The 23,943-nt window shown below is 48.7% G+C and overlaps 2 protein-coding genes across 2 annotated transcripts; both read right to left on the minus strand.

Moving 5' to 3' along the window:
* Window positions 1–82: 82 nt before the first annotated feature.
* LOC134552663 (tubulin beta-1 chain) lies at window positions 83–2,854 on the minus strand. Its single transcript, XM_063401462.1, has 4 exons — window positions 2,697–2,854; window positions 1,956–2,064; window positions 1,575–1,685; window positions 83–1,357 (listed from the first exon to the last, which is right to left on the minus strand). Exons 1-4 carry the CDS (start codon window positions 2,751–2,753, stop codon window positions 297–299), a joined length of 1,338 nt encoding a protein of 445 aa, XP_063257532.1. The 5' UTR covers window positions 2,754–2,854; the 3' UTR covers window positions 83–296.
* Window positions 2,855–14,403: 11,549 nt separating this feature from the next.
* Window positions 14,404–17,041, minus strand: LOC134552678 (tubulin beta-2 chain). The gene is made up of 4 exons (XM_063401482.1): window positions 16,889–17,041; window positions 16,280–16,388; window positions 15,914–16,024; window positions 14,404–15,696 (listed from the first exon to the last, which is right to left on the minus strand). Exons 1-4 carry the CDS (start codon window positions 16,943–16,945, stop codon window positions 14,636–14,638), a joined length of 1,338 nt encoding a protein of 445 aa, XP_063257552.1. The 5' UTR covers window positions 16,946–17,041; the 3' UTR covers window positions 14,404–14,635.
* Window positions 17,042–23,943: the final 6,902 nt, after the last annotated feature.

The raw sequence follows: 23,943 nt of genomic DNA on the forward strand, positions 1-23,943 counted from the left end.
CTTTAAACTTACTTGTTGTCACCCAGGCTGAACAGCTGTTCTTTGTCCAGCAGAGGTATTAAGAAAGACAGAAACCATGATCTCGAATACATGCCTTTATGTGCTCTTAATATTAAAAGACAAAAAACATCGTAAGAATTAGGATTCGGAACTGTTACACTGAGAAATCTGGCAAAGTCACAAATGCTGAGAGGATAATTGGGTACATGGTTTCTAGAAAACATGCTTCACCACCACTATCAAAAGTCATCCAGATGCATGCCTGCTTTACAGAAGTTCCTTAGTTACCAGGTGGCTTAAGCCTCATCCTCCTCTCCTTCCTCTTCAAACTCGCCCTGCTCATCAGCAGTGGCGTCCTGGTACTGCTGGTACTCAGAGACCAGGTCGTTCATGTTGCTCTCGGCCTCGGTGAACTCCATTTCATCCATGCCCTCGCCGGTGTACCAGTGCAAGAAAGCCTTGCGGCGGAACATGGCCGTGAACTGCTCCGAGATCCTCTTGAAGAGCTCCTGGATGGCCGTGCTGTTGCCGATGAAGGTGGCCGACATCTTGAGGCCGCGCGGGGGGATGTCGCAGACGGCCGTCTTGACGTTGTTGGGGATCCACTCCACAAAGTAGCTGCTGTTCTTGTTCTGCACGTTGAGCATCTGCTCGTCCACCTCCTTCATGGACATGCGGCCCCGGAAGATGGCGGCCACGGTCAGGTAGCGGCCGTGGCGGGGGTCGCAGGCGGCCATCATGTTCTTGGAGTCGAACATCTGCTGCGTCAGCTCGGGCACCGTCAGGGCACGGTACTGCTGGCTGCCGCGGCTGGTCAGCGGGGCGAAGCCCGGCATGAAGAAGTGCAGCCGCGGGAAAGGCACCATGTTGACCGCCAGCTTGCGCAGGTCGGCGTTCAGCTGGCCGGGGAAGCGAAGGCAGGTGGTCACGCCGCTCATGGTGGCCGACACCAGGTGGTTGAGGTCGCCGTAGGTGGGAGTGGTCAGCTTCAGGGTGCGGAAGCAAATGTCATACAGGGCCTCGTTGTCGATGCAGTAGGTCTCGTCCGTGTTCTCCACCAGCTGGTGCACAGAGAGGGTGGCATTGTAGGGCTCTACCACCGTGTCCGACACCTTGGGCGAGGGCATGACGCTGAAGGTGTTCATGATGCGGTCGGGGTACTCCTCCCGGATCTTGCTGATCAGCAGGGTGCCCATGCCAGAGCCCGTGCCTCCGCCCAGCGAGTGGGTCAGCTGGAAGCCCTGGAGGCAGTCACAGCTCTCCGACTCCTTCCTCACCACGTCCAGCACGGAGTCCACCAGCTCGGCGCCTTCCGTGTAGTGCCCCTTGGCCCAGTTGTTGCCGGCCCCGCTCTGACCTACGGGGCACACCACAAGCCACGTACCACGTTAGTGCCCCAGGGACAGACACACACGATGATGCCGCTGCCCCTTCCCTATGGCTCCTCCCCTCTCTTCCATCCCCGCTCTGCTACGGGGACTCGGGTTCCCCAGGCTCTCTTGCATGCTCACTCCAAGTCTTTTCTGTGTGCGGAGTTCCTACTCTGGGAACTCCTCCATCCCGCCATCACTCACCAAAGACAAAGTTGTCGGGACGGAAGATCTGTCCAAAGGGGCCGGAGCGCACGGAGTCCATGGTGCCGGGTTCCAGGTCCACGAGGATGGCACGAGGGACGTACTTGTTACCTGTGGGATGAAGCACAGCAGCGTTACAGCCCCACAGTTGCCAGCCGGTGTCACAGGAGCCATGCTGTGCTCCCTTCCACCTCTCTGCATTTCTCTGGAGAGGCACTGTCACAATGTAGACTGCGGTGTTATCAGAGCCTTTCTGGGAACAAAGGTCTCTTAGAGGAGTCACTGGCAGATGACAGCTCTTGTTCGGGGATTTTTCCAGCCTCAGTGACCTGTCATGCCTGCCCTATTTATTTGAGGACATCTAAGGAAGCAGGCACTTACCAGCGGCTTCATTGTAGTAGACGTTGATCCTCTCCAACTGCAGCTCACTGTCCCCGTGGTAGCTGCCCGTGGGATCGATGCCATGCTCATCGCTGATGACCTCCCAGAACTAGAGGAAATTTTTGAAAAATGGCAATTAGCCGTTTGCAGTGCCAGTGGAAACAGCTGGCCAGTGCCAATCACGCACCCCCAGTGCAGCCCGCGCATTCCCGGCCCTGACCACTCCCTCGCATGGCAGAGCAGCTGCCGGGTGGGAAGGTGAGTCAGTGCACAAGGGCTTCGCTGGCCGCAGCAGCTGAACTAGCAGGAGGCTGACGAGCAGCTAGAGCATTGAAGTGCAAGTTAATTCCTTTGTAGCTTGTATCCGAAGGGTGACCGTCTCTGGCTGTATCAATTTGGTGTCCTCCCATTGTCTAGCATTAGCTTAAGACCCCGTAGCCTCTTCAAGATGGCAACACCTGCACACGTTCAGTGGTGACGGAGTGTGGCACCGAAACACCTCCCGTCCCCTCCCTCGGGAGCAGCGCGGGATGGCCGCCGCTGCCTGCGGAAGGCCGGGCACGCCGGACGGGAGCGCGGGCATGTCGCTGCCCCGCCCAGCCCCGCGGCTGCCCCGCCCAGCCCCGCGGCACGGACGGGGGCACAGCGCGCACACGCCTCAGCCAACCCCGGGTCTCTTTTCATTTCGGGACGGGCTGCGCGCCACCCGCGGGAGCGCCTCGCTTCCGCGCCCGTCCGTACCTTGGCGCCGATCTGGTTGCCGCACTGCCCGGCCTGGATGTGCACGATCTCACGCATGGCGCCGGTCCCCGAAGCTGTCCCTGCTGCTGTGGCCGCCTCCTTCGCCTCCCGCACTCGCAGCTGCGGCGGCCGCGCCCCTCGCTGCCCCTTAAATCGGGCGCCGCGCCCCGCCCCGCCGGTGACGTGCGGCGGGAACGGCGCGGGGCGGGCCGGGCCGGGCATTGTCTCCGCGCCCCGATCGGGCTCCGCGTCCGGGTCCGGTCCGAGACAGGCAGGCTGCGGGCTCCTCTGCATGCTGAACACCGCTGGCTTGGGGCGCCGGGGGAGCTTCGCCTTCAGCCGTCGGGGAAAAGGCCGGAATCGGATACGCCATGGCTTATCTTGGGGTGAAAAAGAAAGCAAAACCACCTAATTCGTCTTTGCACACCTGTTGGAATTCGTCCCTTTGCCTCCTTCGCCTGAACGACGCCACAGCAGCAAAGCATATGCTGCTATGTTTTATTAGCACCTTCAAGCCCGTGTTTCTAGCTCAGGCCTGCTTAATCAAGTTTCAGTATGTTTGAAGCACAAGCATAATTTTTCCATAGCTGGGCACCTGAAACAAGCAGAGATTGGGTGGCAATGTTGAAGCCCACAGCCATTTTCAAGCACGAAACTCTGTTTTAGATAGTGCTGCTAAACGTGTATACATGAGGCTCTAATTGCAGGAACACAGAGGGCTGGCATGAAATTTTATGGTGCTGCTAAAGAATGGCTTTTTCTGGGAGTTATCCAGCAGTGATAGCAATTTAACATACACGGGAATGGGATATGTTTCTTTTCTACAAGTGAAGTTATGGTCTATGTTACCAGACACCTGCCACGCACTTCCTTTTGGAAAACTTTGAATCCTGCCAGTAGCATCTCTGCTTGATCTCTCATAGAAAAAAACCTGAGATGACCAAGGGAGGAGGGACAGTTCAAGGACAACAAGGAGAATATAAGTGATCCAACTACGATCCACACCTGTATCTGCACTGCTGCCAAGGAGAACATCTCAAACAAATTTCAGCAGGGTCTATAATGGACTGTGCAGAAATTATTGAACTTGATTGTAAAATAGTACTTGATTTACAGCTCTAATTTTTTTTCAGAAGTGAAAGTAGCTTTGCCTGTCATCTGACCACCCTGTTGAGGACAGCTGTACACTAGCACCAGGGAAGGGAGGTGACAGCCCACAGTGAAGCAAGGAATAGGTTGGAAGAGAGGATGCAACACAGCGTCCCTTGTGTTCAGCATAATGGAACTGTAGAGAGTTCACCTTAGGCACATTAAAGCACCAAGGGGACAGCATGGTAATGCAAGTGCTAAAATGTTGCCAAGTATCAACAGACTCAGATAGTTAACATGGTTTGTTTTGTGAAGGCTTTTGAACTGTCTCCTGTAACATCCCTGTAGGCCAATTGATAAGGTATGGTCTAGATAAATGGACAAGTGAGATGGAGTGGAAACTGGCTGAACTGCCAAGCTGAAGGGCTTGACATCAGCAACATGAAATTCAGAAGGCAGCCACTGGTGCTGTACTCCAGTGACTGATCCTTGGCCAACACCGTTTAACTGCTCCGTTGGTGAGCTAAACGGCGGGAGAGTGCACCCTCAGCGAGTCTGCTGATGGCATAACACTGGGGAAGGGACTGATACACCAGAGGTTGTGCTGCCAATCCAGAATGGCCTCAGTAGGCTGGAGATAGGGGCTGGCAGGAACCTCATGCAGTTTAAAAAAAAGAAGTGCAAAGTCCTTTACCTGGAAAGGAGCAACCCACTGAACCAGTACATGCTGGAGACCACCCAGATGGAAAGGAGCATGGCCAAAAACAACCTGGAGATCCTGGTGGACACCAAGTTGAACATGAGCGAGCAGTGTGTCCTAACAGCAAGGGTTGTCCAGCAACATCCTTGTTTAAGGAAGGTTGTTACCAGCAGATCAAGGAAAGGGATAAGATGTGGGGAGGTGCATCTGGAGTTTTACATCCAATTCTGGGCTCCCCAGTATGAGAGAACGATGGGCATTTTGGAGTGAGTCCAATGAAGGACGTGGAGCATCTGTCATACAAGGAGACTGAGAGCTAGGACCAATTTTTCTGGAGAAGGCTCAGGAGATTCTTATCAGTGTGTATAAATACTTGATAGGAAGCAGTAAAAAAGGTGGAGCCAGGCTCCTGTCAGAGGTGTGCAGTGACAGGAGGAGAGGCAATGGACACAGACTGAAATACAGAAATCTGAACATAATAAAAAAACAAATGAAAATGCTTTGCTCTGGTACAGGTTACCCAGAGAGACTGTGGTGTGTCCAGTGTCAGAGACAGTCAAAACCCTAGAGGGGACAATCCTGATTAACCTGTTCTAGCTGGCTTTGTCAGGCAAAGTAAAGGACTAGACTAGATGATCCCAGAGGTTCTGTCCAACCTGCATAATTTTGTGGTTGTATAAAAGGGAAAGAAAGGAGTGGGAGGCTGTGTCTGATCAGCAACACCAGACTGACAGTTTATGCATCTCAGTTTCACATTACACTATAACATTATATTGCAATTATCACACCTTCAAAACAAGAAGTTTTTTGCAAAGGTGGGGTAATAATTAATGTGGGGAATTATTACCACTGTCAAGAATAAACTCAAAATGATCAGAATTGTTTACATACTACTCAGGTTAGTTATGATTAATGTAATATAAATGTATATTATATTATATTATATTATATTATATTATATTATATTATATTATATTATATTATATTATATTATATTATATTATATTATATTATATTATATTATATTATATTATATTATATTATATTATATTATATTATATTATATTATATTATATTATATTATATTATATTATATTATATTATATTATATTATATTATATTATATTATATTATATTATATTATATTATATTATTGTAATATAAATGCATAATGTCACCAGGTTTGTTTGTTTGTTTGTTGTGGTTTTTGTTGTTGTTTTTGTTTGTTTGTTTGTTTCATCAATGGCAGAAAATGCTGGTGGCTAAAGAAGTACCATATCTTTGCCTGGAATCTGGCTGCTGTGACCTTGAAAAAGTGCTTTGGCTGTATTTTCAGAAGTGGCTCTCAGTTTGCTCCAGTGAATTGACTTTCTTTTCAACTCGTTTTCTTCCCTAGTGCAGAAACCTCAGCTGCTGTGAAATGTCATGAGCACAGATTGGCTTAAGCTTTGCAACACAGGGAATTAAGTGTGGTGTTATTCCACGTGGCTTTTGCAATCACAAAATATCCAGGACTGTGCTGGCACTGAGGTCTTTTCACCAAATTCTTTAGGAGTTTGTGTTCTTTATATCCCAGCTGTTGTCAGTATTTTCCTTTGATGTATTTCAGCAACACTTAATCACAGGCAGCCTTTGTTATTGTTCACACCATTCATACATATACATTTGTACTTGCTCTAGGCATTACCCACCTTTCTGGGCAGCAACAGGCAGTCACATCTTCTAACTACTGGTGGAACTGCAACACAACTGCATGTCTGGCATCTCTGAGGGATCCACACAGACACTGAGGAGTTTTTGGGTGCCAGAATATTCCTGGAAATCCACAAAGCCTCGGCTTGAAGCATCATGGTTCTTCTCTTGAGGACCCCTGGGCACACCTGAGATGTCTTCCCACATGCACACAGTGACCTCCTTTAGAGTTATCCCACTAAGAATTCTGAGCTTTTATTAGGAAACTAGTTCTTAGGTACTGTAGTACTGGTCTCTTTGTAGATTCCCACTGTTTTTTTCAGGGTGGGGGTGTAGCTCCAGGTTTTATTCTGAGTGCTTAAAGGGAAGGACATGTTTATGTGTACAAGTTCCTTCATCTTCAGCAATGGTGAACATCCATGAACACACAGTGAACCAAATTAAATGTCAACTACTTGAATGTCAATTCAGAACCTTTCATTATGGTTAACACCTCAACAAATCTTAGCCATCAAGGATACTTAAATAGATATGGGAGTTCCCTATTGTTTTGTGTTTTTTAAATATAGCTCTATAAATTCTAAATTGTCAGAATTGCAAATGAAAGCCAAAATCCTCCCGTTGGTACAAAGGCAGGGCATGTGCCCAGGAACACCCATGGGCACCTCAGCAGTCAAAACTCTGCCATAGCCTCCTCCCTGCCTGCATCAAGCCCTGCCTGCCCAGTTTCCAAGGCAACAGTGGAGCCTGGCGATGGATGCACAAGGGAGGCAACAGGGATCCCACAACATTTTCATGTCTGTGATTCCCATTGTTTGAGAAAGAATCACAAGTGTACAAATAGGAAATCTTCTCAAGCACAAAAAATGTCTGCCCACGGCTTCATTCTCAGACATTTGTGATGGGTGATATCGTGTGTTGCTCAGGCATGTGTATCAGAGACTCCATGGCTTTTTGAGCCTTTCTGTTGGTACTCAAATGAGCAGGCTCTGTTCATTGCTTTATTGTTTTCCTTCTACCTGGTAACTATGACATTCCCACCTGATGAGGACTGTATGAAGTCACCTTTGGAACATGATGCTTAATCATTTGCAATATGCATTAAGCTAGAAGAATATTCTGCCAGCAAGAGGATGGAATAATTCTGAAAGTGATTTTAATGCTAGTAGTAGAATATACCTAAAAAGGAAATCTATTTTTATTTCAATATTACAACTCACTGCAGGCTTTGAAATCTGTTAAATACAATGCTGAGTATGTTTTTATGAATCAGTAGAAGCAGTTTCATTGTAGAGCCCTCTCTACTTGTGTTTATTGTACCTGAGGGTCTGTGTGTTTGGCCAAGGACAAAAGAGGAGAGAGGATAAGTGTGTGAGAGAAAATCACATTACAATGTGAGCAATTTGGGACACTGTCAATTCTAAAATAACCCCTGCACCTTTAAAGGAGAGAACTGTTTCTCAATGAATCTAATATTTCTTCCCCACCATATGGTTCCTTTTGTGAATTTAGATTAGAACCTCTGAGAGTCAGGCATTTCTGTGAATGTGCTTGTACAGGACACAGCGAACAGAACCCTGCTTCTCTGGCTTTCAAAGTTATCATAATAAACACGATCACATGTCACAAAATGATTCCAAAAAGGGGAAAATGTGGTCATCATCATCAGGCAGCAATTTACTGAGAAGAAAAGCAAAACAATGCAGCCTCTCATTATTTCCTCTTGGCACACCAGATGTGATGGGGTAGCAGCCAGATGGCTCCTGCCCCCATCCAGGCTGTATCTACCTTTTTAGATTGCTCAGTAGATGAAACACGCCTGATATCCCTACCAACTGGGTCCTCCAGTCAAAAGATGACTAAGATTCCAGCATCAATATAAATGAAATGCTGATATCATGTTTTCCAGGGCAGTTAATTTCCTGCTCGTCATCGAGAGCAAGGTACAGCTACAGACTTTGATCTGCTAGTTACTGTTTCTTTTGTTCCTTAGCCTTCTTGCAATCCGATAGTTACTTGTAACTCAAACTGACACTGGGCAAACTGAACTACATCTTGTGAGGTCTGCTAAGAGATGCAGTAGTTGGAATGGGATTCAGTGTACATTGTTTCAAATTGATGGGTTCTCTGCAGGAGAGTTCACGGTGATCTTGCACTAGGTGGCTCAAACAGCCAAATACTTTGTTTTGCTCTCTCCTGCTTCCAGCTGCCCACGTTTCCCTCCGTCTTTGCACAAGTTCTCCTTCTGGCACACCAAGTAATTGAAGAAAAATCTTCTTCCAGCCTCTTAATTTTCTGTCCTGAACTGTGGAGTTAAGGAAGGGGAAAGGACTGGTGAAAGGGTCAGACATGCTCTGGAGCTGGTAGAGGGAATGACACAGAGGTAACACCTGAGGTGGGGCAAGGGGAATAGGACCCTCCTTTCTAGCAGCTGGAGGATACTGAATCAGCCCTGCCTCTGGAAGTGGCAGCTTTCTCAATGCCAATAAAAATATCTAATCCCTGCCTGCTAGGGTGGAATTGGAAATTTCTTAGCTGAAATTTAAAAAGAAAACAGCCACACAAATAATTTATTAATTATGAGACCAGCCTTGTGCTGGATGCAGAGAAGCAAACTGTAAGAAGTCAGTGCTTGAATTTCATTAAGTGTTTGTAAAGGCTGCTGTGAGACCATTTGAATTCTGCTTGAAACCTCTGTTTAATTATTTACTATGGGGCCAGGCAGTATCTTTCTATGACATTCATGGAAAATGTGGAAACATTTTTCACGGTAAAACAACACAGAACCTTTTACTGAATAAGCTACACAGCCTCTGCCAGGGTAGCCACTTCATCCTCTGCACCAAGAGTTGTTTTTTCGCGTTCTGCTTAAACTGAAGTATTATTGACTTTTTTTTTTTAAATTTTTTTCCAATGATAGAGGCATTCTTGCCAGAAAGGAAAAATAAAAAACCAAACCCAACCCAAAAAACCTATGCCTTAAGCTTTCTAAGGCAGCTAAGTGAGAAAAGTAACCTGATTATAAAGTATGACATATGGATAAATTGAGACCAGTTGGAAAATCTCTACACTACAAGAACCAAATGTTAATAAACAAGAATTTAACAGAGCTAACTTCTTTTCTTCCCTTACAAGTGGAATTCTGCCCGTAAGGGAAAAATTACTTTGAGTGGGGAGGAGGGAATGACCTACTCTTAAATTATTTCTTTTTTACCTAGATACTGTAAATAGATAGACTTTTTATACACACATTTCAAAGAGACATAATTTTTCTTTCTGGTAGATTCACAAATAAAATACTTAAAATAGGAGTGAAGCTGGGAGCAGAGAAACAGTTCACTGCTTGTTAAACTTCCCAGGGAGAGGAGTTATCCTGCACTGTGTCCTTTGCTGGCAGAATGTCTGGAGATGGGCAGGCTTTCACAGCATCCCCCACACCCTCCTCCCTCTGCCTCTGTTTCCAGTGCTCAGAGGGCTCCATCTGGACAAGCGTCCAGAAGACTCAGGGCCAAGAAATGTCTTTTTCCAAAATGCATCATGTCCTCAGGCACTTTCCTGTGACCAAATGGTTCCATTTTGAATTTTCTTGTAGGAAAGCTATAAGACCTGCTTAAATTCGAGTATCTGAGAACAAATAGTCTGCTCTTTCCCATTTTAATAAATAACAGACCAGGATGGTGATTGCTGAAGTGTCATGAGGCAGGTGCTTAGTATGAATAGATTTTAGACTGGAAGGCAAAAAAATCTCAAATACATATATATATATATAAAGCCACATACAAAATCAGCTCCTTCTCTGTAGAGGTTTATTTTTAGCTGAAGAAAGGGAACGGGGGGGAAATAACCTTACTCAGATTACCCCAGGCACATATAAAGCATCAAAAATGTCACAAGCTTTGTTCTGTGGAAATGTGGAAGCAGCTGAAAAAACAACTGGGAAGACTGAGAAGGGGATTATTTGTAAATGAAAAACAGTGCCTTCCCTACAATGAACAAGCTTGGAGGAATAATGTTACCTATAACTCATGTGCAGGCTCCCATTTCTGAACAGTCCCTAAAAGGATTTGTTCATTATCCTTTAATGTGGAGAGGAAAAGTAGAATAACATCCTTTGGGAGAAAAGTTGTGTATCTAATAATAGGGGATGGTCACATGATTTCTCCAGAGAAGATTTTACCTCCTCATAACTATATCAAACAAAAATATTAGGCTTCATTGAGCACAAAGCAGTAGTTAAAACACCCCCACTGTGAGGCAGAATCTAATATAGATTAACAGCTAAAAAAAAAAAAAAAAAAAAAAAAAAAAAAAAAAAAAAAAAAAAAAAAAAAAAAAGTAATAAAACAATGAGATGTGGGGGATTTGGTTGAGGTTCTTCTGGCTGGGAGAGAGGGGGGTGTTTGGAAAGTGATTTCAGTGGAACAACCATAAAACTTGCCCTACTGAAAGCCATTACTGGGTTTCATCCTGATCTTACACATAACTTGGCTATGGGGACTACAGGGAAGGCAAAGGACAGAAGAAACAAGAGGAGACCTCTTTCTAATGCAGGGAATATTGTTAGAGGCCCCAGCTTTTTCAAGTGAGGCAAGAAAACCTCTTGCACCACTTAGCCAGAGTTGTGCTCTGCAGTAGTGGACTGCAGCACCATCCCATAAGGACTCTGTCAGTCCATCACACTTTCTTTAAGCACATAAAACCTGCATATACAGAAAAACCTACTAGCACCACCCACTTTTGAGCTATGTAGCACATTATATCATCATCCACAAGCAGATTTCCTTGCACAGATTAGGAGTTTGCCCTATTTTTTCAGGGAATTCACTGAGCAGGAGACCCTAACATCTGGATTCTCTTCTTTCTTCAGGTTATAAATCCTATTGGTTTACTCTGTTCTTCACCTCAGACTTCCTGGAAGGATACACCTGTCAACAGGATGGAGCTCAGGTTTGATTCTTAGACTGTCACATCACCAGGACCATTGTGTGCTGAATGCAACCCAATTTCTGATTATTATATTTATATCTAAAATAATATAAATAATATATAATTTAATATTATATATATTTCTGATTATTACTTCATGTATCTTGGGAAGAGGAGAATCATTATTGCTCCTACTTGAAAGACTGAAAAACATCTGTTGGAAAACAGATGTAAGCTTACAATCCCATTAAGAGTTTTGAAATATCAGACCACATACTGGCTTATATTCCCACAACACTGTTGCTACAATGGTTTAGACTGAGGTTCAAGAAATAAACAGGGAAGAGAAATTAGGAGAGAGGGCATCCCAGTGCTCCCATGACTCATGCCATGTCTATTTAAATTAAACCTGCATGCTGCCTTGTTGTTTTTACAACCTTATTTATCTTTACCCTCTTGCACTTAATAGCAGTCAAGCACTGATTGTTTGCCTTGGTCAAGACACTCTACTAACATGCTTTAAAATTCCACACATTTAAGAAAGGGAATTAAAAAAAAAAAAATAAAGAGACTGTTCCCTTCCCCAACACCATCAGCTCTAATTGTCAACAGAGGACAATGCTTCCCTTCAGGCTACAACTGATCTATTGAAATGAAAATAGATTGCTTTATATTATGAACTTATATCTCAACACAAATCAGTCATTATAAGTGGCTTAATCTGCAGACCACTAAATTTGTGTTATCTATCCCCATTTCTTCCAAACAGCCTGCCTCATGCAAGATCTTTAGCCCTAAATGTATTGCTCATCACACAGACAAATATAAATCTACATCTAGGAGAGGTTAAGGCAGTCAAATAACTTAATCTGAAATCCTTCCAGTGGTTCTGCTTTTTTATTTGTGAAACAGAAAAATTGCAGCCACCAAAGACCTGTGAAGACATCTCTTTGTTGTTTGGCATATAGCACTAAGCTCCAGTTTTTATACTGAAAGTCTCCTGGGCAATAAATACAGCTGAAGATCAAAGATGGACAAAAATAGGTACTGCAGTCCCAGGCTCAGGATGAGACTCAATCTCCCTTATGTTTGACTTACTGTTCCTACCAAGCTTTGAACCTTCCCTTCAAATCTTTCAGTATCCCCCTTTTCTATATTTCTTAACTCCTACTAAAATGATGGTTGGATTTTAAGGGGTTTCTTTTATGATTATGATTGGCAAATAAGACATGTAAGATTTATGAAACATGTTTCTTTCTAGAGTATTTCTATTTCTGGGTTTTTTCTGAGTTTTCTTCCTGTAGGGAAAAAAAAAAAAAAAAAAAAAAAAAAAAAAGCCAGACTACAAACAACAGCAAGATAAGCAAGATCTGTAGGATGGTGTCCTACTTCCTAGTAAGGGAGCTGTAGTGAAATGTGTCACTTGCGTGGCTATATTTAAGGATTAGCTACAGAGTGTAATTACACTAAGAATTAGATGCTAGACATGTTGAATACTAGTGAAACCTGCTACAGTGTCACAGCTGAAAGATCTTTACTATGAAAGACCAAGATCTCCTCTGTTAGTGAAATTATTTAGATTCCTTTGCCGACTCGAAGCTATATGATCAACAGTTTCAAGTGCAACCCGGCAAGATAATTTCAAGGCAAGGTTACTCTGGCAACCAGATACAGTGTTATTTCCCCAAAGGGCCTGAGGCAGCATGTATTAACTCAGTAAAACAACTTCAATTTGTCTAATGTTTAATCCTAGAACTGCTCAAGTGTTAAGAAATACAAGTACTGTTGTGGGTATACAAGCTGTATCTGTTTACTGACAGTCCAGGCAGTTTAAGAGCTTCTCACTCCACTGTACACCAGAAACCAAACTTACAGATGAGAGAAAAGCTTGAGCAAGTGCCTGTTATCCCACACACACTAGCATAGCTAGTCCATCAGCAAAGAACAGCATATATTCAGAGCAGTGTCCACAGGCAGAGGACTCAAAACAGGCAAGATATTAGTTATGCACAGCAGCTCCCTTTTAATTCTTTATTCCAGTAATGCCTTGCAAGCATTTCAGTAAAGGATCACAATAGAGGCTGCACACATGTGAATACTAGCTCTTTCAGAGCAGTAAGGACTGCAGTAATTGTGGCATTGGTAGCAGTTCTCTTAGCAACACTCTTTTTTTACTGCAGGACCACTCCCCTAAAGTGGAGCTTGGATGAACTAAGGACTAAGCTTACTTATTTGGTAACTGCTAAACTCCACGAGGAATTTCACTCTTGCTTTGTAGGAGGATTAGGATCTATGAAACTTTGCTAACTACTGTTAACAACATTGCAGATTCATTCAAGGTTCTTGCATCCTATAAGAACATAGAAACATCAATTCCCCCTCTCTCACTGTAAAGAAACCACACTTACCTTTGCAAAGACGCACAGCAGGGTGCAGCTGCACTGCTCTCCCCTGCCTGGGTAGTGGTTCATCTCCTGTTGCAGGGACCAGGAGCAAACAATTGCCCTGTAAACACGTAACTTGGAGACAGCTATTATCAGGGTATCTACAGGTGACCAAGATTGTATGTTCCCCTCTGGACAGCCTTTTGAGCCTAGAAATCTGCCCATCACCTCGTATCTCCTAAAGGGAGATGATTGTCCTATAGAATCAATCCTTTTACAGTTAAAGGCAGGTTAGTGGCCATTTTTGGGAAACACAAATTTTATTCTTGAAGAGAAAAAGCTGGGGTTTTTACCTGAGCTCTCAAGTTGCCTGCTAGTACAGACTTATGCTTCTTTGCATGGAATTTTTTGCATTTAGAGGAAAGTTGAGGGGGAGATAAGCGAGCTCAGCATCAAGTCAAATCACAGTCAGCCACCCATATGCCTGTACTATAGTCCCTGGAACAAGTTCAACAATAAGCTGCTGAATGAAAGTAGGGAAGCCTGCAGCTATTCTGTCAAATCAATTTTGACAGCCTGTAATGTGGAATTCAATACATTCTCTTTGACCTCCCTACCACGTATGTCCATAAAGAGAAATTGCATGATTCAAGTCCAATGTCAAGTTTTTATCAGCTAAATCAGCTTTTCCCTTAATTAGCTAAACTGTTAAACACAGGGGTTTCTATATATTACCTGGCATTTTTAGCTGAGCTACTCCAGTTTCCCCATGCTGCTAAATCCACATCCTGAGAATTCTTGTTTTGTTGAGCTTAACCTTACACTGAGGTTCAGGAATAAACTGAGAAGCGAAGCTACAGAAAACTACACAAAAATTGCTTGCTTAATCTAGAGAGAAATAAAGTAGAGGAGACAGTTTAGGACACAAAAAGCCTTTATGTTTGAGAAGTTAACCATTTCAACAGAAGACTCTGAAGTATTTTGCAACTACTGTTACATTGGACAGTCAAGGATACAAAACTGCTGACAGAAGCAACAGTGGAGAGCACCAAATTAAAAAATGCATGCTTCAGCACAACTGCACAGATTCCTTCTCTCAATGAATACTTGCCTGCTCAGACTATACTTAACTCCTACCCATCTCAACTTTATGCCTCATCCTCCTCTCCTTCCTCTTCAAACTCGCCCTGCTCATCAGCAGTGGCGTCCTGGTACTGCTGGTACTCAGAGACCAGGTCGTTCATGTTGCTCTCGGCCTCGGTGAACTCCATTTCATCCATGCCCTCGCCGGTGTACCAGTGCAAGAAAGCCTTGCGGCGGAACATGGCCGTGAACTGCTCCGAGATCCTCTTGAAGAGCTCCTGGATGGCCGTGCTGTTGCCGATGAAGGTGGCCGACATCTTGAGGCCGCGCGGGGGGATGTCGCAGACGGCCGTCTTGACGTTGTTGGGGATCCACTCCACAAAGTAGCTGCTGTTCTTGTTCTGCACGTTGAGCATCTGCTCGTCCACCTCCTTCATGGACATGCGGCCCCGGAAGATGGCGGCCACGGTCAGGTAGCGGCCGTGGCGGGGGTCGCAGGCGGCCATCATGTTCTTGGAGTCGAACATCTGCTGCGTCAGCTCGGGCACCGTCAGGGCGCGGTACTGCTGGCTGCCGCGGCTGGTCAGCGGGGCGAAGCCCGGCATGAAGAAGTGCAGCCGCGGGAAAGGCACCATGTTGACCGCCAGCTTGCGCAGGTCGGCGTTCAGCTGGCCGGGGAAGCGAAGGCAGGTGGTCACGCCGCTCATGGTGGCCGACACCAGGTGGTTGAGGTCGCCGTAGGTGGGAGTGGTCAGCTTCAGGGTGCGGAAGCAAATGTCATACAGGGCCTCGTTGTCGATGCAGTAGGTCTCGTCCGTGTTCTCCACCAGCTGGTGCACAGAGAGGGTGGCATTGTAGGGCTCTACCACCGTGTCCGACACCTTGGGCGAGGGCATGACGCTGAAGGTGTTCATGATGCGGTCGGGGTACTCCTCCCGGATCTTGCTGATCAGCAGGGTGCCCATGCCAGAGCCCGTGCCTCCGCCCAGCGAGTGGGTCAGCTGGAAGCCCTGGAGGCAGTCGCAGCTCTCCGACTCCTTCCTCACCACGTCCAGTACGGAGTCCACCAGCTCGGCGCCTTCCGTGTAGTGCCCCTTGGCCCAGTTGTTGCCGGCCCCGCTCTGACCTACGGGGCACACCACAAGCCACGTACCACGTTAGTGCCCCAGGGACAGACACACACGATGATGCCGCTGCCCCTTCCCTATGGCTCCTCCCCTCTCTTCCATCCCCGCTCTGCTACGGGGACTCGGGTTCCCCAGGCTCTCTTGCATGCTCACTCCAAGTCTTTTCTGTGTGCGGAGTTCCTACTCTGGGAACTCCTCCATCCCACCATCACTCACCAAAGACAAAGTTGTCGGGACGGAAGATCTGTCCAAAGGGGCCAGAGCGCACGGAGTCCATGGTGCCAGGTTCCAGGTCCACGAGGATGGCACGGGGGACGTACTTGTTACCTGTGGGAGGAAGCACAGCAGCGTTACAGCCCCGCAGTCGGCAGCCGGTGTCACAGGAGCCATGCTGTGCTCCCTTCCGCTTCCCCACAATTTGCTGCTGAGGTCAGGGAGGGTGTGGGAATTTGGAAAGATCCAGGGATGGGAAAACAAAGCAGCCATTTAAGCTGTGCTGAGGCGTCACCCACTGCAGGGGGGACTTCTGCCCGCACACCCAATGCCCCCTCGCAGGGGAAGCTCACTATAGAGGGGCGTTACCGGTGGCTTCATTGTAGTAGACGTTGATCCTCTCCAGCTGCAGGTCGCTGTCTCCGTGGTAGCTGCCTGTGGGGTCGATGCCGTGCTCATCGCTGATGACCTCCCAGAACTGAGGGGACCGAAGGGTGGTCAGTGCCGCCACGCCCCTCTCTCGCCCCCTGGCCAAATCCCCGCCACGTGGCGAGCGGGGATTCGCGGTGCGTGGGTGCGGCCCCCCGGCCAGACGGAGCCGCTACCGCGCCCTGCACAGCCCCCCACCGACGGGAGGGGTGTGGCACCGCCTCGGCGCCCCTTCCCCCGCCCGCCCGGGACCCCTGCAGCCCGCGGGGCTGATGGACAGCAGCTGATGCTCCCGCCCTACTCTTCTTCCCCCAGGCGTGCCGCACCCTCGGCGCGGATGCCCGACCGCGCTTCCCCATAAGATGGAACAGCCGGGAACCGTCCCGCACGGACCCTCCCAGGGACGGGCGAGCCCGATGGTGCTCCGTAGTGGAAAGCCAAGATCTCTCCCTCCCGGCACGGCTCTCCCCGGGACTCGCGGAGCCGGGCTGAGCGGGCACCGCCCCACGCGCGGAATTCCGGGCGGACGAGAGGGTGTCCGGTCCGTACCTTGGCGCCGATCTGGTTGCCGCACTGCCCGGCTTGGATGTGCACGATCTCACGCATGGTGCCGGTGTCCGAGGGTGCCGCCCCGCTGCTCCTGCCGCCTTCACCGCCTGCTCCGCCCGCTCCCGCACTCGCCGCTGCGGCGGCCGCGCCCCTCGCCGCCCCTTAAATAGGGCGCCGCGCCCCGCCCCGCCGGTGACGTCATGCGGGAGCGGCGCGCAGCCAATGGGCGCGCGGGGGCGGGGCGGGGCCGCGGCATTGTGTCCCGCGGGGGGCGTGGCCGGGCGTGGGGGGCGTGGCCCTGGGCGCGGCCGGCGGGAGCGGTCGGGGCGCGCCGCCGCCGCCCCGGTTCGGCGCTGACAGCGGGGACAAAGGCGTCGAGCGCCGCGATGGGGGGGCACAGCCGGGTCGGGCCGGGCCGCCCACGTGTGAACCGCAGAACCTCCCTGCGGCCGCCGTCCCACCCTTCGCCCTCCCGCGACCACCGCCGCCGCAGCCTTTTGTTCCTCGTGAAGCGCAGCCTTCCCTGCCGCAGCAGCGGGCGTTGCCGTCGGGGGGATGGGAGGGGGAACCCCGCGGCTACCCCCGCCCCCCGCCGGTGTCTCCGTTCACACGGTGCCGGCGGAAGACTCCCGCCCCTGTGGGGGCACCGCGCACCCGCCGGCATCACCAGGCGCCCGTGGTTGCCGCCCGTCTGCCCGCACACACCCGCGCCGCACCGGCGGGAGCCCCGCGCCCTGACCCGGTTCATCCACCCACGGCACGACGCGGGTGGGCTTCCCTCCAGCACGGGCTGTGCGGTCATACTGTCAACCAGCCCTGCTCTCGAGCGGTCCCCGCCTGCCTCTCCTCGGTGCCGAGCTCAGCTTCTCTTTCTATGCCTAAAGAGGTCGGATTTGGTCCCCGAGGCTGAGGCAGGAGCCGCTCTCCAGCCCAGCGCCCCGCTCCCCGCTGCCCCCCGGCCGGCCGCAGCCAGCAGCGCCCCGCAAGCAGACAATGGCGCGGGGGCTGCTGCACGGGCCGGGGGCTGGAGGGGGCTGGTTCCCTCAGCGCCGCAGCAAGCGGGTCTTGCTCTTCGTCGCTTCGTTGAGGATTTACAGATGCTGAGGGATGAAGAAAGGAAAGGGGGGGGAGCAGGAGAGGGTTGAACATGTGGTCCCCAGAGAGGACTTCTGGTCCCCCACTTCATTTTCGAGCAGCCCCGTACGTCACCGCGGGCATTACAGCGGTAGCAGTGAGGGCAGGAGGGGGCCGCGGCGGCGGGCAGGGCACGGCACTTGCCCACGCCGCCGGAGGAGGAGGAGATGGCGGGAAGGAAGGGCACGGGCAGGGCGGCACGGTTCCCGCCGTGCCCGGTGCCCTTCGGGGCGGTCAGCCCGGCGTGGCGGCTCGCCTGTTTCTCGGCATCGCCTGTTTCTCACCACGGTCTCGGTGCGTGTGCAGAGGAGGGAGGGTGCGGCTGCCTCGGGAGGCTGCTCCGAGCCCCGCATAGCGGGGAGCCTGTCATGCCAGCGCCGGGCGGGACTCCACCAAACCCCGTTTAGTGACCCGCTAGATGAAGGCTACTTCATCTATTCTACACTTCAGCTACTCTAGAGATGCAGATTAAAGCACATCACCATTTTCAACCCACGTTTCTTCAATATAGTTCTTCTCCTTTCTCCCTCCTTTGTTCTGTCCACGTGCCGATGTCCCTAATCTCCCTAACCTGGTTTATGCAGATCGATAACCTTGCCTATGGATTACTCCTTGCCTGTGTATTTTACCTTCTTCCAAAGCAATCCTCACCACAACCCGGTTTCCTTTTATTGATATGCCAACGCATCCACACCTTTCTTTTGTTTGCCTTACAGTGGGAAGGCATCCCGTCTCCAAAAGACGTGCTAGGAAATACGCCCTCACGTTTGTCTCTTCAGTAGTGATTTTGAGAAAAATTAATCCGGTCATTTGCAGTCCCTGTGAAATCTGTTTTTACTGGCCTAAGCCAGGAGCAATTTAATTATTTGGTTGACTACGCTTTGCAAACAATGTGTAGCTGTAATTCCAAGCGAACATTTTTTGTGGCATGCTAACTGCATAACCAACATCCTCATCCATAATTATTTGTTCAAGAATGGCTTGCAGATTAGTAGCTCCGGGGGACCTATGACCGCTCCAGGTAATGATTCAAAGTAATGCCAGCTTTTCCCATGGCTGGGGCGGGTGTGCTCCTGAAAACCCTATCACAGCAAAACTCGGTGACAGCAGAGCTGGTGCAAAATACAGGTACCGTGACTGTTTGCTACTATTATTTCCAAGTATCCTGCGTGTTGTACACTGCATATTAGTTTTTCACGAGGAGAATAACTGACATTTCGATGTGAAGGGGAGCAGCTGATTTTACACATCCTCCATACCTACACTAAGCTCATTCCTAACAGCTTGAGGCTTCAAAGGAAGCCATTTTAAAATCCAATTCAAGGAAAACAGATTATTAACAGTGGAAGAAAGAAACCCACCCCAACTGCTTTGCCTTGAAACAAACTAATACACGTTTTTGAAGCAGGGGGGGTTCAAGTAGATCTGCTGTACAGAAATTGTTGAGACTGTAAGAAAAATAAAATAGGTGAAATGTTTCTTTTTAAAATAAACAGCTTCTTTTCAGAGGAACGAGAGAGGAAACCTAGGTCTGGTTTTTCTGCAGCCTCTAGACTAGACTCCTTAGAGGTGAATGGCAGCCGTTCAAATCACTTCAGGAGACTTCAGACAAAATCCATTTCATTTCGAAGGTGAGCCCTTGGGGCGGAGGGCTCCTCAAAGGTTCGGCACAGCTTGTTGTGAATTACTTGCAGGGAAATGAAGTGTTCAGCTGTTGGCTGCCCGTGCCTCTCTCCCCCCTCTCTGGATGTGCCTCACACTGCTGTGTCTGTCAGCGCAGCCCCTGCCCCAGCCCCGGGGCCGGCCCTGGCTGGGCTCCTCCATCCCCATCTCCCCGGCAACCGCCCCCCCGCCCGGCAGAAACGAGCTGCACAGGAAAAAAAAAAAAGGAAAAAGAAAAAAAGAAAAAAGAAAAAAAAAAAAGAAGAAGAAGAAGAAGAAGAAAAAAGAGGAACAACAACAACAACAACAAAAAAGCCTGCAACATTTTCACTCGCCAGGCTGATTTCCCAGGGTGCAAAAGCACTGTGGGTAGGGGACTGCGGAAACGGCGGCAGGGCGGGTGAAATGCCAGCTTGCAAGGTTGTTCACAGTCGTTCTCGATATTAGCGAGGAGGAACAGCACAATCACAGTCAAGAATTTGTTTAATGAAGCTCAGAGGATCAACCCAGTTTTATCTAATGTGTCCTCTCCCCGCTCTCTTTTGTGGTTCCCATCCTCCCACTACAAGGTTGGGTGTGATCACCGCCAGAGCCTCTGTCTTACGCTATTTAAGTGGGCACTGATGAAAAAAAGTCCTGGTTTCCTTGCTAGATACAGAAGGCTGCAAAAGCCAGCTAACAAAAGCGCAAGGGAAAGAATTTGTAATTTTAATTTATAATAGAAAATATGTGCTTTTGTGGGATGTACTGCAGCATAGTTTGTGGGTCATTAGAATGTTTTTTCTAAAAAGAAACTTGCACCCGTCCCATGGTTTAGCATCACATTTCACAGAGATCCCACTCCTTGTCTGTGGCTCCTCTCAGAAGGATGGAAATTCCTTCCAGACCTTGAAGTTCTGCCCAAACCCCCAAGAGAGGCACCTAGACTTTCTGTATGTTGAGGGAAAGGATGCTGTATTATACAAAAATTAGAAAGAAGTTTGGTCCCTCATGAATTGAGGTCTAAGACCATAGACCAAGCTTGATGCCTAGGCTGGCTCATTAGGTCATTTGGGGCAAAGTAGTGTTTTGCTCCTCAGTGTGAATCAGCAGAGGGTCAGTGAGGGGTGGGCTGGAAGGAGCCTGTGTGCATTTGAGAGGTACACAGGTTGGTGTAGATGGAGAAGGAACATTTTGCAAACAAAATTTTGTTGAGTATCTCCATTTCCATGTGTCTTCATGGTTTTGCGTGCAGGTCTGTGCCAGTGGCTGGAGCCACCTGTGCCAGCTGCTGGGAAAGGACAAGGCTGGTAGCAGCCACAGCTGTGCTGTGACCCACTTTACCCCACTCCCAACAAAACCCCTGGCTGTAATATAGCCCAATTGCACTGCCCAGAGCCAGACTCCTGAGAAAATTGCTAAACTGTGGAAAAGCCAGCAGCACAGCCCCCTGCCTAACAAGAAAAGGTACAAATGCAGGCAAACAGAAGATTTTAGGAACATGATCATCAGTGGCTGAAGGGCAGGGTAGAATCAACACCAGCGTGGAAACCTGTGAGGTCCTAAAGGAAGAAAACAGAGAGGCAGCAGAAAACTGCAATGCATCAACACTGAGGGTATGTTCATGGGAGCAGCAAAGTCCAGCCCTCCTCCCTCTGCCTGCAGCTGCCCAGGCAGCATACCAGAGTCTGTCTCTGCCCATCAGTTCAATGTTTAAACCCCACAGCTCATCAAGGCCAAGCTGCCTTCAGGCTGCAGTACCCAGGGTTAATGCCAATGTGTGCCCAATGAGACATGCACAGGGTGATGCAGGACTGGGCAGTGAGGGGTAGTTACATGGTCAGCAGTGGTCCAACACCATCCTGTCTGCTGAGTGGGCTCTGGTCACCCAACAAGCCCCAGTGGGTGAGGTCTGGGTCATGGACCTGCTGTATTCACAGCCCCCATGCCCTCCCAGGCAGCACCCCAGGGCAGCAGGGTCACCCCTACAGCACTGTCAAGTCTGCCAGCGGGGCCCAGGACCAGGGCAGCTGCCCTGTAGCCCCTGCCAGTGCTGCCCATCCTGGGCCATCCCTGGCCTCATCCCTTCTGAGGCCAGGAGCTTCTGGTGCATCCTTCCCACAATGGGCTTCAGCCAGATTGCAACAACTTTTTTTCTTTTTTACTGCTTCTACAAGTCATTGTTCCCAGTGAATAGTTAAAACTCTGTTTAACTTTTTTCTGAGAGCACCTGCCTGGTCACTAATTCCTCTTTATTACACAGTGTAAGGTTTGCTTTCACTAAACAAAAGCTGGAGCAAGGCTATCAGCCAGAAACCCACTCAGTACTGTCAGAAAGGAAACCCCCAGGCCTCAGCTTGAGGACTCTCACTGCAGCACTTTGTCAGCAAAAATTACAGCAGTAAGAAGCCCCAAAGGAGGCTCTAAAGGACATCCCAGGACCACATGACACCTTTCATGTGCATAGTGCCACATATTGTGCACTTGGTTTCCCATAGCACGTAATGGACCTGTGACAGTGTTATTTCCTGGTTCATCTCATTCACACCAAGGCTGATGGGCATGACCCCATATGAGCAAATAATAATAATAATAATAGTTCAAACATTTATAGAGTCTTCAAGAATATATAATACATGAGAATATAAACCACAGAAGTTCAAAAGAGAGATGAAAAATGGCTTCTCTAATTAGGAAATTACTAAATGACAAGAAGCAAAGAGCAGGTAAGACGAGGCAAAGGGCAGTTTGCCTACTACCGGGTGAGAGTGTTGATGAGAAATTGATCTGCTCTCTAATAAATTCACTTGCCTGGCCACCAAACGTGGCAAGATGTTGAATGGACGCTGGGGTCCCTGAACCAATGATAGGAAAGCATTTTGATTCCAGTGTGCTCTGCTTGCCAGGCATAAATATTAATAAGGTTCCAGTCTCAGTACTGTTGCTGATGCAGCTGTTTCTACATTCATGTGGAACAAATTCAGTAAATGCAAAAGAGCAAGGCATGAAAGAAAATGTTCTCTTGCTTGTCTGAATTATTCTTGAAATCTGGTCGTGCTCCTTTCTTTCATAAGCAGGATTTTTTTTGGGGGGGGGGGGGCAGTGTGTATGTATGTTTGGGCAAGTATAATGGGACAAATTTGCACAGTTTGAGGATCTTGTTTCAAATGGCAGTGTCAGGGGGTAGAAACGCTGGCAAGACCCTCATTTGCAGCTGTCAGGTCAGAATCTGGAACCGCAGCGCTACAGGAACCACATGCTCAGCAAATAATCCCTTTTTGTTTCGATTCTCCTTAATTTTTTTTTTCTTTCCACACCAACGACTCATCCTTGAAACCCCGATAGCAACACGCTGCCCTGCATCAGTGCTAAGTCTAATTTCTACTGAATCCGTTGCCTCCCTCGACCAGCTCGGGTTTGCTATGTTAGGGAAGCAGGAGTCTTTGTAACCGGTTTGAACAAAGAATTTTTTTTCAAGGTCTTCTGCCGCCACCCTGCTCTCTCCTCCCTGCAGTTACATTGCGGCTGACAGCGCTGCTTGCTGTAAGAAGGAGTGTGCTTGTCAACTCGTTAACTCGCTTTCTTTTTCCCTTTGCTAAAGGCATGATCGTGCAAATTAATTGCAAAGACCTTATCAAGCAGCTGCTTTGACCTCTCAGGTGCCTCTGATATGCATTTTCAGAAGAGCGGAAAGAAAAGAAATACGATTTTGAAGGCTGAAAAAAACCGGTCCCAGATCACTCACATGTATATTAAGTATCTATCGTACTGGCAAAGAAAATGACTGAGAGATTTCTCTCTCTCTGGCACCAGTTGCCGTTCCGTGTTGGGCTGGAGGGAGATGACCTGGGTGTCAGGATCTTGCAGCTGAGAAAAGCAGGGTTTGGGGGAGCTGCGCAGGGCTGGGCTGTGCTGTCAGTGCAGCAGTACACGCGTTCTCCTGATGGCAGGATTTACACAAAGGCTTTGATCGTCTGGTTTACTAAAGCTGGAAGCATCCTCACCAAGACAGAGCCAAGAGCACAGCTGAAAGCACCATCTCCACCCCTTCCTTCCCCCTGTGCTGTAGGGAACCCCTGCGCTGGAGTTGCAGTGATGAGGAAAAGGCAGCAAAATCGGGGTGTGGTGGCAGAGGACCACTGTGCCAGCGCTGACATTGTCACTCGGGGACAGCAGTGTAGGTGACTGATAGGGGCTTGTAGGGGAGCAGGGGAGAGAGCCGAGCTGTGCCTGCAGAGCTGCCCGGGTTTTATGGGCTGAGGCCTTCCCTTGGTGCAGGT

This window comes from Prinia subflava, chromosome 1, assembly GCF_021018805.1.
Source record: "Prinia subflava isolate CZ2003 ecotype Zambia chromosome 1, Cam_Psub_1.2, whole genome shotgun sequence".
NCBI lineage: Eukaryota > Metazoa > Chordata > Aves > Passeriformes > Cisticolidae > Prinia > Prinia subflava.